This window comes from Salmo salar, chromosome ssa09 (genome assembly GCF_905237065.1).
Source record: "Salmo salar chromosome ssa09, Ssal_v3.1, whole genome shotgun sequence".
Classification (NCBI taxonomy): Eukaryota; Metazoa; Chordata; class Actinopteri; order Salmoniformes; family Salmonidae; genus Salmo; species Salmo salar.
In genome coordinates this window covers 139,582,131-139,596,451 of record NC_059450.1, presented here as the reverse complement: position 1 = coordinate 139,596,451, position 14,321 = coordinate 139,582,131, and the positions used below count along the sequence as shown (strand labels likewise).

Sequence of the window (14,321 nt, the reverse complement as noted above, 5' to 3'; positions counted from 1 at the left end):
CTGACTTATTGGAAAGGTGTCATCTTATGACGGTGCCACGTTGAAAGTCACTGAGCTATTCAGTAAGGCCATTCTACTGCCAATGTTTGTTTATGGCTGTGTGCTCAATTTTATACACCTATCAGCAACGGATGTGGCTGAAATAGCCTTAGTCACTAATTTTAAGGGGTGTCCACATACAGTACAAGTTTGGACACACCAAGGGTTTTTCTTATTTTTACACTATTTTCTACATTGAAGAATAAGAAGACATGAACTATGAAATAACACGTGGAATCACGTAGTAACCAAGTGTTAAATGAAAATATATATTTATATTTCAGATTCTTCAAAGTAGCCACCTTTTGCCTTGATGACAGTTTTGCAGAGTCTTGGCATTTTCTCAACCAGCTTAATGAGGTAGTCACATGAAATGCATTTCAATTAACAGGTGTGCCTTGTTAATTTGTGGAATTCCTTTCCTTCTCAATGCGTTTGAGCCTATAGGCTACATGGCTGTGCCATGCACATGAAATCAATAGTTATTTTGTTCATTAAAACAGTCAACACACATTTTATAGTAAGCTAATAATATAACGGAATATAATAAAATACAAATAATATTTCACACACACACTTGCGTCATGAGAACATGTGGAACTTCTGTCATAAAAAAAAAAGCGATATTTTAAAACAGAGCCAAGCCTGTGCTTTTTAAAAAACCATGTTTCATCTCTTCCCTACCCTGCTTTGTTTAGGGAGCAGGCATAGGGTCTTACATTGAGAGTATCTTCATGATACCCATAGACCATAATACCAATCTATATTTTTAAAAGAATGTGAATCTGGTGTTCATATTTCACAACCTCTGCAGGCTTTTGGAGTTGCCTATATGCGATCCAGCAAAATAATAGGCTTACTGTTGATTTAGGCTACGTTACTGCATGCTAAATGTTTCTGATCAGTTATAGATGAGCTACACCACCTCTTATTACACCACCTCCACCAGAGAATTAAACAAATATACAGAGATTCAGTAACACTAAAATAATATTGATTGATTAAGACAAGTCACAGACTTTAGGTAAGCAGTAGGACAGGCTACTAAAGTTCTGAAGATAAAAAATAATCCACTTGTTGAGCTACATAACATGCTGGCAAAATGTTGTGATCAGTGCTAATGAATGAACCAACTAGACAAGATGATGGTCCCATGTGGCTCAGTTGGTAGAGCATGGTGTTTGCAACGCCAGGGTTGTGGGTTCGATTCCCACGGGGGACCAGTACGAAAAAAAAAAGAAGAAAAAAAATGTATGAAATGTAAGCATTCACTACTGTAAGTCTGCTAAATGACTAAGATGTAAATTATCATGAGCAGCACTCAGCTTAACTAGGCTAACATTTCCCCAGCCTAATCCATATCCAAAAGGAGATTCAGGAAAAAAATACTAATAAAATACATTCATTGGTTAATGAAGATTGATTGCTGAAATGGACTAGTTGACCACGAGTGGGTAGGCTATTACTTCAAATGTATAACAATTTGATGACTTGTTGTTTCAGTAAGCAACAATTGGATGCCTTCAATTGCATTAGCCTACTTTATTCGTCATTCAGTGATATTTATTTGCACAGCAATTCTTTATTCATCCGTCCAGTTGTGGTTAAGAAAACAGTGCATGTGGTGGGCTATGCAAAGAGATTGTAAGGCATGTCACTTCACCAAAGTTTAGAACTTCCAGGAGGATGGTAACAGGCTAGTAACGGGCACTGCCTAGACACCATCAAGAGTTTAAGAGTGTAGTGCATGCCAATGTCGCCTCAGCATAAAAGCTACATTTCACACTTTACCGCAATCGTGATTAAGTCAGTTTGTGAAAATAAAAGTTTAGGCTTTGATAACGGCAAATCCTTTAAGACAAAGGTGGAAAAAAGTTGCAGGGATGCTAAACAGAATTATACTGAACAAAAATAAAAGGCAACAATTTTACTGAGTTACAGTTCAAATAAGGAAATCAGTCAATTGAAATAAATTCATTAGGTCCTAATCTATGGATTTCACATGACTGGGCATGAGCGCAGCCATGGGTGGGCCTGGAGGGCACAGGCCCACCCACTCAGAATGAGTTTTCCCTCCTAAAGGGCTTTATTGCAGACAGAAATACTCCTCAGTGTCATTAGCTGGTGGCTGGTCTCAGACTATACCACAGGGGAAGAAGCCAGATGTGGAGGTCCTGGGCAGTCGTGGTTACACGTGGTCTGTGGTTGTGAGGACAGTTGGACGTACTGCCAAATTCTCTAAAATGACATTGTGGTAGAGAAATTAACATTAAAATCTCTGGCAACAGCTCTGGTGGACATTCCTACAGTCAGCATGCCAATTGCATGCTCGCTCTCAACTTGAGACATCTGTGGTATTGTGATGTGTGACAAAACTGCACATTTTAGAGTGGCCTTTTATTGCCCCCAGCATAAGGTGCACCTGTGTAATGATCATGCTGTTTAATCAGCTTCTTGATATGCCACACCTGTCAGGTGGATTGATTATCTTGGCAAAGGAGAAATTATCACTAACAGGGATGTGAACACATTTGAGAGAAATAAGCTTTGTAAAATGTCTGGGATCTTTCATTTCAGCTCATGAAACATGGGACCAAACATTACATGTTGCATTTATATTTTTGTTCAGTATACATCATGGGTCCCTGATCTGTACTATACAGAAATTAATATGAATATCATTCTCTTCATGGTGAGGTGACGTATCCTAAATAGCTAAACAGGTATAAAAATATGCAATAATCTCCTTTGTATATTTGGGTATTATTCAATACTGGCTATTATTTTAATGAGCTCCGCCCAAAAACAAGACCACATTTGGTTGATCTGGACAAGACCAAAAAGTTTGGACAGCACACTAGAGTACACAGACAGAGTCCAGACAGTTCACAGTCTTGGTTTGACCATCAGGTAGAAAGAGAAAGAAAACAGTTATGAGCTGAATATAACAGTATGTCAGTGGAAGGGAGGACAGTAGCAGGAGACCAGTAGCAGGAGACCAGTGGAAGGGAGGACAGTAGCAGGTGACCAGTGGAAGGGAGGACAGTAGCAGGTGACCAGTGGAAGGGAGGACAGTAGCAGGAGACCAGTGGAAGGGAGGACAGTAGCAGGTGACCAGTGGAAGGGAGGACAGTAGCAGGTGACCAGTGGAAGGGAGGACAGTAGCAGGTGACCAGTGGAAGGGAGGACAGTAGCAGGTGACCAGTGGAAGGGAGGACAGTAGCAGGAGACCAGTGGAAGGGAGGACAGTAGCAGGAGACCAGTAAGCAGGTGACCAGTGGAAGGGAGGACAGTAGCAGGTGACCAGTGGAAGGGAGGACAGTAGCAGGTGACCAGTGGAAGGGAGGACAGTAGCAGGAGACCAGTGGAAGGGAGGACAGTAGCAGGAGACCAGTAGCAGGAGACCAGTGGAAGGGAGGACAGTAGCAGGTGACCAGTGGCAGGGAGGACAGTAACAGGTGACCAGTGGAAGGGAGGACAGTAGCAGGTGACCAGTGGAAGGGAGGACAGTAGCAGGTGACCAGTGGCAGGGAGGACAGTAGCAGGTGACCAGTGGAAGGGAGGACAGTAGCAGGAGACCAGTGGAAGGGAGGACAGTAGCAGGAGACCAGTAGCAGGAGACCAGTGGAAGGGAGGACAGTAGCAGGAGACCAGTGGAAGGGAGGACAGTAGCAGGAGACCAGTGGAAGGGAGGACAGTAGCAGGAGACCAGTGGAAGGGAGGGAGACAGTAGCAGGTGACCAGTGGAAGGGAGGACAGTAGCAGGTGACCAGTGGAAGGGAGGACAGTAGCAGGTGACCAGTGGAAGGGAGGACAGTAGCAGGAGACCAGTGGAAGGGAGGACAGTAGCAGGAGACCAGTGGAAGGGAGGACAGTAGCAGGAGACCAGTGGAAGGGAGGACAGTAGCAGGAGACCAGTGGAAGGGAGGACAGTAGCAGGAGACCAGTGGAAGGGAGGACAGTAGCAGGTGACCAGTGGAAGGGAGGACAGTAGCAGGAGACCAGTGGAAGGGAGGACAGTAGCAGGTGACCAGTGGAAGGGAGGACAGTAGCAGGAGACCAGTGGAAGGGAGGACAGTAGCAGGTGACCAGTAGCAGGAGACCAGTGGAAGGGAGGACAGTAGCAGGTGACCAGTGGAAGGGAGGACAGTAGCAGGTGACCAGTGGAAGGTGACCCAACTGTGGTTTCTGACTACTATGATTTCCCATTATAGCCAATTGAATTTCAGTAATTCCTTTACTGATTTGGAAAAATAATGTGTTTTAGTCACTTAATTAATCAACTTCATTTCAGAAAAACTAACTAATTGGTAGGTCTACCTTTACTTGTTACTTCTGTGAACTTGCATTCTCTTTAACTAAATGTATAAAATACCTTAAAAAAGGTTTTTGGTAACAGAATTACAAGGGACAAGACAATGTTCCTTAAACTTACAGAAGGCAAATAATTTCTCCAAAACTAAATAAGTGTTGATATTAGTTGGCAGGGTTCTTTACTTCAACATTATGTGTTCTAATGCATTTCTAATACCTTTTAAAGACTTTCCTGGTAGATGTTGTCCATGACCCATTTTCCATCTGTTTGACAAGAAATCAAAGCCTTTCCTTATTCTTCATTTTTAGGATGGGAAATGGTTAAAATCATATATAAATATCACACACACACACACACTTTAAATTTCTCAAAAATAGACTTTCATTTGACACGCTCCTATGAACTTCATGATGGTGCTCATTTGATCATATCTGGAATCCTCTATTGCCACAAAACAATGTTATGCAAGGTTCCCTTTCTCCTGACATTAAAAAGACACACATGCTCAGGATCAAGGCGCTGTTGACCTCAAGACAAAACAACCATCATTTCGCAAGAAGGAATAAGGTAGTGTTAGTTAAAGAGGGAAAGATGGAGAAAGAAAACAGGAAGGAGTGTTCAAGACGAACCGAGGTAAAATGTAGTTATGGCTATAGAAGCTGACATCAAACAAGTTGGCAGCTACATAAAGCCAGATTACCACATAAAGGACCAGCAGGCAAAGAACACTCGGTTACAAATTGTCTTGTGCCACAGCCAGACTCACACATCCACACACACTAGATTGACACCTCGTTCCCCTCACTTCCTATAAAGCCTTGGGTCAACATTAGAATATTCTCACCAACAACAATCACTTGACATATTCGGACTGTAAATAGACCTTTACTGCCACCAGACATAACATTAATCTCCCCCATATGTCATCTACATAAGTCACAATGGAAAACCACGTCATCTACATAAGTCACAATGGAAAACCACATCTACAGTTGTAGTGGGAAGTTTACATACACCTTATCCAAATACATTTAAACCCAGTTTCACAATTCCTGACATTTAATCCTAGTAAAATTCCCTGTCTTAGGTCAGTTAGGATCACCACTTTATTTTAAGAATGTGAAATGTCAGAATAATAGTAGAGAGAATGATTTATTTCAGCTTTTATTTCTTTCATCACATTCCCAGTGGGTCAGAAGTTTACATACAATCTACTAGTATTTGGTAGCACTGCAATTCAATTTTTGAACTTGGGTCAAACGTTTCGGGTAGCCTTCCACAAGCTTCCCACAATAAATTGGGTGAATTTTGGCCCATTCCTCCTGACAGAGCTGGTGTAACCGAGTCAGGTTTGTAGGCCTCCTTGCTCGCACATGCTTTTTCAGTTCTGCCAACAGATTTTCTATGGGATTGAGGTCAGGGCTTTGTTATGGCCACTCCAATACCTTGACTTTGTTGTCCTTAAGCCGTTTTGTCACAACTTTGGAAGTATGCTTGGGGTCATTGTCCATTGGGAAGACCCATTTGCGACCAAGCTTTAACCTGTCTGGGAACCTGGGACGTCGCGCGAAATACAAATACCTCATAAATGCTATAACTTCAATTTCTCAAACATATGACTATTTTACACCATTTTATAGATAAACCTCTCCTGAATCGAACCACGTTGTCCGATTTCAAAAAGGCTTTACAGCAATAGCAAAACATTAGATTATGTTAGGAGAGTACCCAGCCAAAAACAAAAATCACACTGCCATTTTCAAAGCAACTAGCATGCATCACAAATACCCAAAACACAGCTAAATGCAGCACTAACCTTTGACAATCTTCTTCAGATGACACTCCTAGGACATCATGTTACACAATACATGCATTTTTTGTTCGATAAAGTTCATATTTATATATAAAAACAGAATTTTACATCGGCGCGTGACGTTCGGAAGCATTTGAGGGAAAATATTTTCTGGTGAATCAGCGCTACAATTTACATAATTACTATTCGAAAACATTGTTAAAATGTAATATTGTCATTCAAAGAATTATAGATTAACATCTCGTGAATGCAACCGCATTGCCAGATTTAAAAATAACTTTACTGGGAAATCACACTTTGCAATAAACGAGGTGGTATGCTCAGAAAAATAGGCTAGGCGATACAGATTAGCGCCATCTTGGACTCATCTAAAATCAAATATACTATTGTAAATATTCCCTTACCTTTGATTATCTTCATCAGAAGGCACTTCCAGGAATTCAAGGTCCACAACAAATTTAGTTTTGTTCGAAAAAGTTAATAATTTATGTCCCAATAGCTCCTTCTTGTTAGCGCGTTCCGAAGGCTACTCATAATGTACTGTAGCGCGCAGGACTTGTCGCCACGAAAGAGCAAAAAATATATATTTACGTTCGTTCAAACATGTCAAACGTTGTATAACATAATCTTTAGGGCCTTTTTCAACCAGAGCGTCGATAATATTCAAGGCGGACGATTGCATTGTCTTACTAAACGTTTCGGAATGAGAGGGTACCCATGGGCGCCCGCGTCATAGTAGTAATGGCCCTCCCCATGTGACCAACTTTCCAAGCCTCTCGGTCAGTTTCTACCATAGAAGACTCAAACCACTTTGTAAAGACTTGACATCTAGTGGAAGCGCTAAATGAATCCTAACTCACGGTGTGTTTCATAGGCAAAGTGTTGAAGGTGATTCCACAAATCAGATTTCCACTTCCTGCATGGAATCTTCAGGTTTTGGCCTGCCATATGAGTTCTGTTATACTCACAGACACCATTCAAACAGTTTTAGAAACTTTAGAGTGTTTTCTATCCAAATCTACTAATTGTATGCATATTCTAGTTACTGGGCAGGAGAAGTAACCAGATTAAAATCGGGTACGTTTTTTTATCCGGCTGTGCAAATGCTGTCCCCTATCCCCAACAGGTTAACTTCCTTACTGATGTCTTGAGATGTTGCTTCAATATAGCCACCTAACTTTCCCTCATGATGCCATATAGTTTGTGAAGTGCACTAGTCCCTCCTGCAGCAAAGCACCCCCACAACATGATGTTTCCACCCCAGTACTTCACGGTTGGGATGGCGTTCTTCGGCTTGCAGGCCTCCTCCTTTTTCCTCCAAACATAACGATGGTCATTATGGCCAACCAGTTGTATTTGTGTTTCATCAGACCAGAGGACATTTCTCAAAAAAGTACAAGTCCCCATGTGCAGTTGAAAACCATAGTCTGGCTTTTTTATGCCGGTTTTGGAGCAGTGGCTTCTTCCTTGCTGGGCGGCCTTTCAGGTTATGTCGATATAGAACTCGTTTTACTGTGGATATAGATACTTTTGTACCCGTTTCCTCCAGCATCTTCACATGGTCCTTTGCTGTTGTTCTGGGATTGATTTGCACTTTTCGCATCAAAGTACGTTCATCTCTAGGAGACAGAATGCATCTCCTTCCTGAGCAGTATGACAGCTGCATGGTCCCATGGTGTTTATACTTGCGTACTATTGTTTGTACAGATGAACGTGGTTCCTTAAGGCGCTTGCTCCCAAGGATGAACCAGACTTGTGGACGTCTACAATTTGTTTTCTGAGGTCTTGGCTGATTTTTTTTTTTTTCCCATGATGTCAAGCAAAGAGGCACTGACCTTGAAGGTAGGCCTTGCAATACATCCACAGGTACACCTCCAGTGATGTCAATTAGCCTATCAGAAGCTCCTAAAGCCATTACATCATTTTCTGAAATTTTCCAAGCTGTTAAAGTCACAGTCAACTTAGTGTATGCAAACTTCTGACCCACTGGAATTGAGATAGTGAATTATAAGTGAAATAATCTGTCTGTAAACAAAAGTAGATGTCCTAACCGACTTGTCAAACTATAGTTTTTTTAACAAGAAATTTGTAGAGTGGTTGAAAAACGAGTGACTCCACAAGTTGAATGACTCCAACATAAGTGCATGTCAACTTCCGACTTGAACTGTACATGAGTCACAATGGAAAACCATGTAATCTACATTACCATAGGCTCACGTCATAAAGGAATTCATGTCATGTACAAATCACAATGACCACTCTCCCGCCTCCAAATCTGCAGCCATGTAAAGTTCCAGAGTGGCCTGACAGCGATAGCTATAACAGTTATATGACAGCTCCATTGCTCAGCACTGAAGGAGATCAAACATCATTTAGTGTGGCCCAAGGATGTCCTGTGGCACCGTCCTGCCTTATCTATCAGCTCTAATAGTTCTTTTCTGACCCACTGAACAATTTCCCCTCCACACACACACGGATTGACATTAAAAAGACACATCACAAGCTGTAAGCCATCAGGCTCTAAGCCTCTACAGGGTCACAGAGGGACAACGGACATTTAGGGATGTCTAGGGACATCGCATCTCCTGCAGGCTAACCCCATTAATGCCCCATTTGTCCCGTTCATCCGAAAGCCAGAGCTCTTGGACTTCCACTCATAAAAGATGTATGTCAAAGTGGGCCAAATAATCATAAATACTGCTGTGAAAGCGAATGAGTGAAAGAGTGAGCAAGCGAGAGCTCAAGAGAGAGGAGAGAGAGTGTGTGAGCAGGTGTGCCTGAGAGGAGACAGGAAGATTGACAGTGACTGTGAGAAGCCGTAAGAGGATAGAGAGGGATAGTACCTGGAATTCAAAGAGACAAGGTGATAGAGGGGGTGCAGGTGAGAAAACAAGTGTGGCAGAATGCCATACACTAAATGGAGGGGTAGACAGCCAAGGGCCACCCTTTGCTGTTTATCAACCATTTTATTCTGTCAGTGATGGTCCCACTTTAAATGAACCAAAACGTATCTAGAGCATGCATTTAGTCTTCATAAGCATTCCTACATTTAAACTATATCATAGATTCTTCACAATAATGTATAAGCAAAGTCTTACAACATAAAGGGTGACATACAACACCAAATGTAAGTGGGACAGCTTACATGTGTATTATCATTTCCATTAGTGGGACAGCTTGTTTGTTTGTTGTGGTGTCATGATGTGGAACTAGCTACAGTAGTCTCTTACAGTTCTGCCCCACATACGATGCCCACACAACCACCGCCGCTGCCAATGTGGCACAATGGAACAGTGTCACGGTGACTCACAGTGTAGCTAAAGATGTGGGGAATAGAGAAAGGAAGTCAGAGAGAAAAACAGAGAGGGGGACAGAGAGAGGGACTGGAAAATGTAATCGGTTCAGTGACTCTTCAGAGATAGGCGCACACAGAGAGCCTGTTGGAGAGCGAGCAGGAGCCGAGCACAAGACCCGAGCACAAGACCCAGCAAGGGTGACAGAGTGTCCAGCGCTGAATCAGCAAGCAGCTCATTGTGTAATCTCCCTCACATACAGGCACACACACAGCTTAACAGCAAGGGGGAAGTCTCAGTAAAAATAAACTATAATTAGAAGAAAAACAGGCCCAACTGCTCTTTTCAGAAGTTACGGTTGCACGCTTCAGTGGGCCTTTACATTTAAAGTATATGAGCTAATATGTAGCCCAGGATGGTCTGCTCTGGGCTACATATTAGCGAGATACTTTAACCCTAAAAGCGCCGACAGGAGTACATTTTGATCCCATGGGATGAAAAATGTCAATTTAAAAAAAATTACTTTTTTTATCCTTCTTAAATGTAAGTACTGTCATGCAACTAGTAACTGACAAAAAAAACACAATGTACCATGATTTCTATGTTAATATGGAGGAATTACCAATTATCTATTTTGCATACTAGTGGTGCATAGCTAAACTGAAAATCTGGACTCAGTAGTAAACTGTGATAAAAGCACCAAATTTGACAGAGGTAGATGTACGGACCCTGAAAATATTTTGATATGGAGAGGCAGCCACTATAACAAATAAATGTAAATACATATATAGCTTCCAGTCAATGACTTTATACCAAGTCAAGAGTTTCATATTTCCAATGCAATTGGAACGGCGTTTTGGCAGACATTTTTTTAATTTTTAGACTATAAATAAAAATGGCGCAGGCCAATTGTCCAGGAAAATAAAATCCCATTGCAAAATAATGCTTTTTAGCCTATTCATTGATGTAAAAACCAGTCAATGGAAATATATTTTACCAGTCATGCTTATCGGTCTACAGATTAATTTGTATAATTTAAATGGTATTAAATTGGCGCATGTGTAATTTCATTAGCCGTTATGTTTATCACAAACACAGCATACAGACACAGAGCCTATGTGCAGAAAATCTGCCAGACAGCGCAAAGCTGCTGCTACAGCTTTTCATACAGCTCATTTTGAAACGTGCATTTAAAAGCCCAATCACTGCGTAACAATTCTAAATGCAATCGGGTGTTAAAAACACTTTTGATGGCCAGTTGGCACGATTAAAAAGAGCTTCTATTTTTATTTCTCAAATGGTAATTGAAGTGTGTACCCATTCGAGATTCAAGTGCATATAGGCAACGGTAGTAAGTCTTCAGCGCATCACACCACTTTGCAATGAGCTGGAGGCAGTATGCATTTTGAAATCATATACTTAAAAGTTTGAAACCGGAACGTTTTACTTCATATTATGATGCATGTCTTACCTTGCTCCAAAGTACAATCCGACCATAGAAATGTGGGAGGCAATTATTTTATAAAGACTTCCATATGCCATTGAAACCAGTAGCCAATTTCTCTCATGATCTATTGGTTTTCAAATCAAATTCTTTTCATTTTCCAGTAGCCAAAGGCACAATCCTAGTCATATTAGCAACACATGCTAGTTGTTGCATCTTTAGATCTCCCCTCTTTCAAAATTTCTAATGGATATTTTCATCGCTATCGCATGAAACCGCTCGTATGTGCAATGCGCTTTGAACAACAGTGTTTTCCCGCTAATTGCATTATGGAATGAAAACATTTGTGCGTAGCCTACTGCCTTGTGCGCATTACTGCACTTATAATGTGAAGAAATAATAGTTTATCAACATTTTAAGCTAAATGTTCTGATCTATTGCATCAGCCTCATTGCTTTAAAAAAATGTTATGTACCTTAGGCCTACTGGTTGTATGAATTTGGGATCCATCATCCCACAACTGTTCCCGAGTCTGTTTAGAATAGGCTATTTCTTTCTCACACAGAGCGACAAGCTGACCAATAGAATACGTAAACTTAACTACATTGACATAGGCAAGTGATTTTGCTGTTCGTTACTCATCTTGTTGGCTGAGGAAAAAGTAAATGTGGCAGTTATTCTAACATCTTCAAAGTGTGCATTGGAATTTGGTAAGAAGGATGCATGCCTTTGCATCCTGGAGTTGCATGTTCTGTTAAAATGAATTACCATAATTTAAAATGTGATTCCTGTTATCCTGAGCACCACGGGTGGACGGCCTAATCAGGTTACGAACCCACTGCATATCAGTCCGTTCATTTTCTCAAACGTTTATTCAAATTAAAATGCTGCCGGTCAAATGTCCAGAAACACATTTTCCTAATGGAAACCCTGCAGAGTTGATACCCAATTGCATTCCAGAAAGTTAGAGCGAAAAGTCTGATGGCAACGGCGCCTAAATAATGCTGGCCATTTTAGGTCGTACTAGTATGTCAGCCTTTGAGTATCACAGAAACACAACACGTTCACTAGAAATGTGTGAACATTTTGAAAATAAATGCTTATTTTGGGGGAATTTAAACCATCTATTAAAAAAGGTTAATACAACAAAGTGTACTGCTTGAAAGGCTGTTTATCCTTGGAATCATTATCAATTTGGGGTCAAATATTACCCGTTGGTGCTTTTAAGCTAAATATATAGATGTTTGCGGATTTAGGGTTGAAATTCACGGGAATCATCATCATCATCATCATCATCATCAAGGACAGCTGACAACCACTTGTGCCCTCGATCAACTTCACCACTTCAATTTGGGAGCCATAGAATAGGCCTAGGTCGACAGCAGTGCATATGGGGCTGCTGGTTTCCATACCAAACAGCAGCAAAGGATTCACTTGATTTCAATTCAAAGCAGTGCACTCAGGCAAAGCACACCACTGGTTATATAGACTAAACCAAGTGGGGAAACAGCTCACATAGGTGTAACATGCAGCGCATTACAAGTTCCCCATTAATAAGCATTTCACCTCAGCTGGGGACCACCTGTTGAGCTCCTGTCATGCCCAAAGGAGAACGTGTCAAATATCCCCTTTGAGACTCGACCCCCACTTCCCAAGAACAGGTCATCATTAATTAATATTCAACATGTGCCAACTGTGTTTTATATACACCTGGGGAGTTCTTGTCTATTAATTGTCCTCGCATTATGCCTCAATCCAGCACCACCAAAAAATAAGTCACCCATTGTTGGGTCGAAAATGTCGATGTAACCCACGCACGCAGTCGCACTAGGCACATAGCTGCACTGACTACTGTATTGTTTGTTTGAAGATGAGAACACAAGTTATTCGTTCACGGAATAGCTCGCTATTACGCCGGCTATTAGTACCTGGTGCAGCCTACAGTATGCATTGAGCTGCGGTGATGAGAGACATTGTTCTGGACAAATCCAGATGTGTTCTCACAATAGCGCCTGATAAGGAGTGTATTTTCAGTATGTGAATAACTGAACGAGATTACACCCATTCAATTGTGTTTTAAAATATAACTTATTTGACCAACCATGAGTGAAATTCATAAACCTCTGTCATAAGCATGTCGTCACCTCTCATTTTATCAATTGTAGACTAACCAGCCCAGTCGCTATATGAGGAACACTCAACTTCTCCAGAGAACAGGTTTGAGCGTTCTTCAGCTACCCAGGTGCGAGCATAATACTTGTTACCCGTTCTAGACGGTAAAAACTGTGAACCACATTAGATCAAACAGGCGCCACGGGCAACACACACCGCGGTCACTTTGTAACGAAGTGAAGTTGAAGTGGCAACAAGTTAACTTACCAAAGTTTGTTCATACTGTAGCGCGCGCTGATCGTCGCCGTCCATGGCTGCGTTGTGTGGCTCGCGCTACCAGCAGAAGTGCCAGAGAGACTGGGTGAGGAATTATTTTGAGGTTGCAGTGAGACACAAGTGCTCTCTCTTGTTTGCGCGTGATTAGAACATGGGGCTAATTAATGTGTCATGAAGTTGATGACATTCACGAGATTAACTCAAAAGTGCTGCATAACAGAGTTCCTTGATTTTATATCCCCAAATCTCTTCCAGGATCCACACAGAGGCGGGACTTGGTGGCTTGGACGAGACACCCCTTTAGCTCGTTCAAATGGTACAGTCTGTTCTCGAGTTTTTCGAACAGTGAAAGTTCAGGATTTCGCTGAATGTTAGCTAAATATTTTAAATGCTTGCTTGCACCTTGATGTTTTGTCAGTCAAATATATCGTTGAAAGATAGTTTATTATTTTGTTCTTCTATCTACGCTGTTCTGAAATGTTTAGATATTGGTGTGTCTGTGTTGAAAGGTGTTTTATTTTCAAGCTGTCGTGATTACTATTCAGTGGAGTCACGGGTAACCTGGATCCGTGCAGTGTCTGAAAGTGGGCGTGTCAAAAGATGTAGGCGGATCAATAGTAGTGGATGTACGGAAAGCGAATCAGCTAATTGGGCAGATTTGTTGCCACTCAAGACCGTTTTGCGTGGCTGATTGGGGATGCAAGACGAGTCGATTGCTGACAACTGTTGTGTTTAAGCTAAGCCTAACCCTTTTCCTAACTTTAAACTAATTCTCCTAACTTGCCACGTTAGTTATCCTAATGTGCTACGCATTTAAGCTACACCTAACCTTAACCTCATTCTCCTAACCTGCCACGTTACTTATCCTAACCTGCTATGTTCATTCTCCTAACCTGCTACATTAGTTATCTTAACCTGCTATGTAAACATTAAGCTGACCCGTGGTTCACCTGGCTATGGCCGGTCTAACCAATAATGGAGCGCTGATGTTACACCCATCCAGAGTATGTGAGAGGAGTGAAGAGAGCG

The 14,321-nt window shown here is 41.6% G+C and overlaps 1 protein-coding gene across 1 annotated transcript in view; it reads right to left on the bottom strand.

The window, feature by feature from the left end:
- Positions 1-13,818, bottom strand: part of LOC106613120 (chloride channel protein 2) — a 222,177-nt gene extending 208,359 nt beyond the window's left edge. Inside the window, exon 1 of the mRNA XM_045724704.1 lies at positions 13,284-13,818. Within this exon, the coding sequence (XP_045580660.1) occupies positions 13,284-13,328 (45 nt within the window). The 5' untranslated portion in view covers positions 13,329-13,818. The remainder of the gene's footprint in view (positions 1-13,283) is intronic.
- Positions 13,819-14,321: the final 503 nt, after the last annotated feature.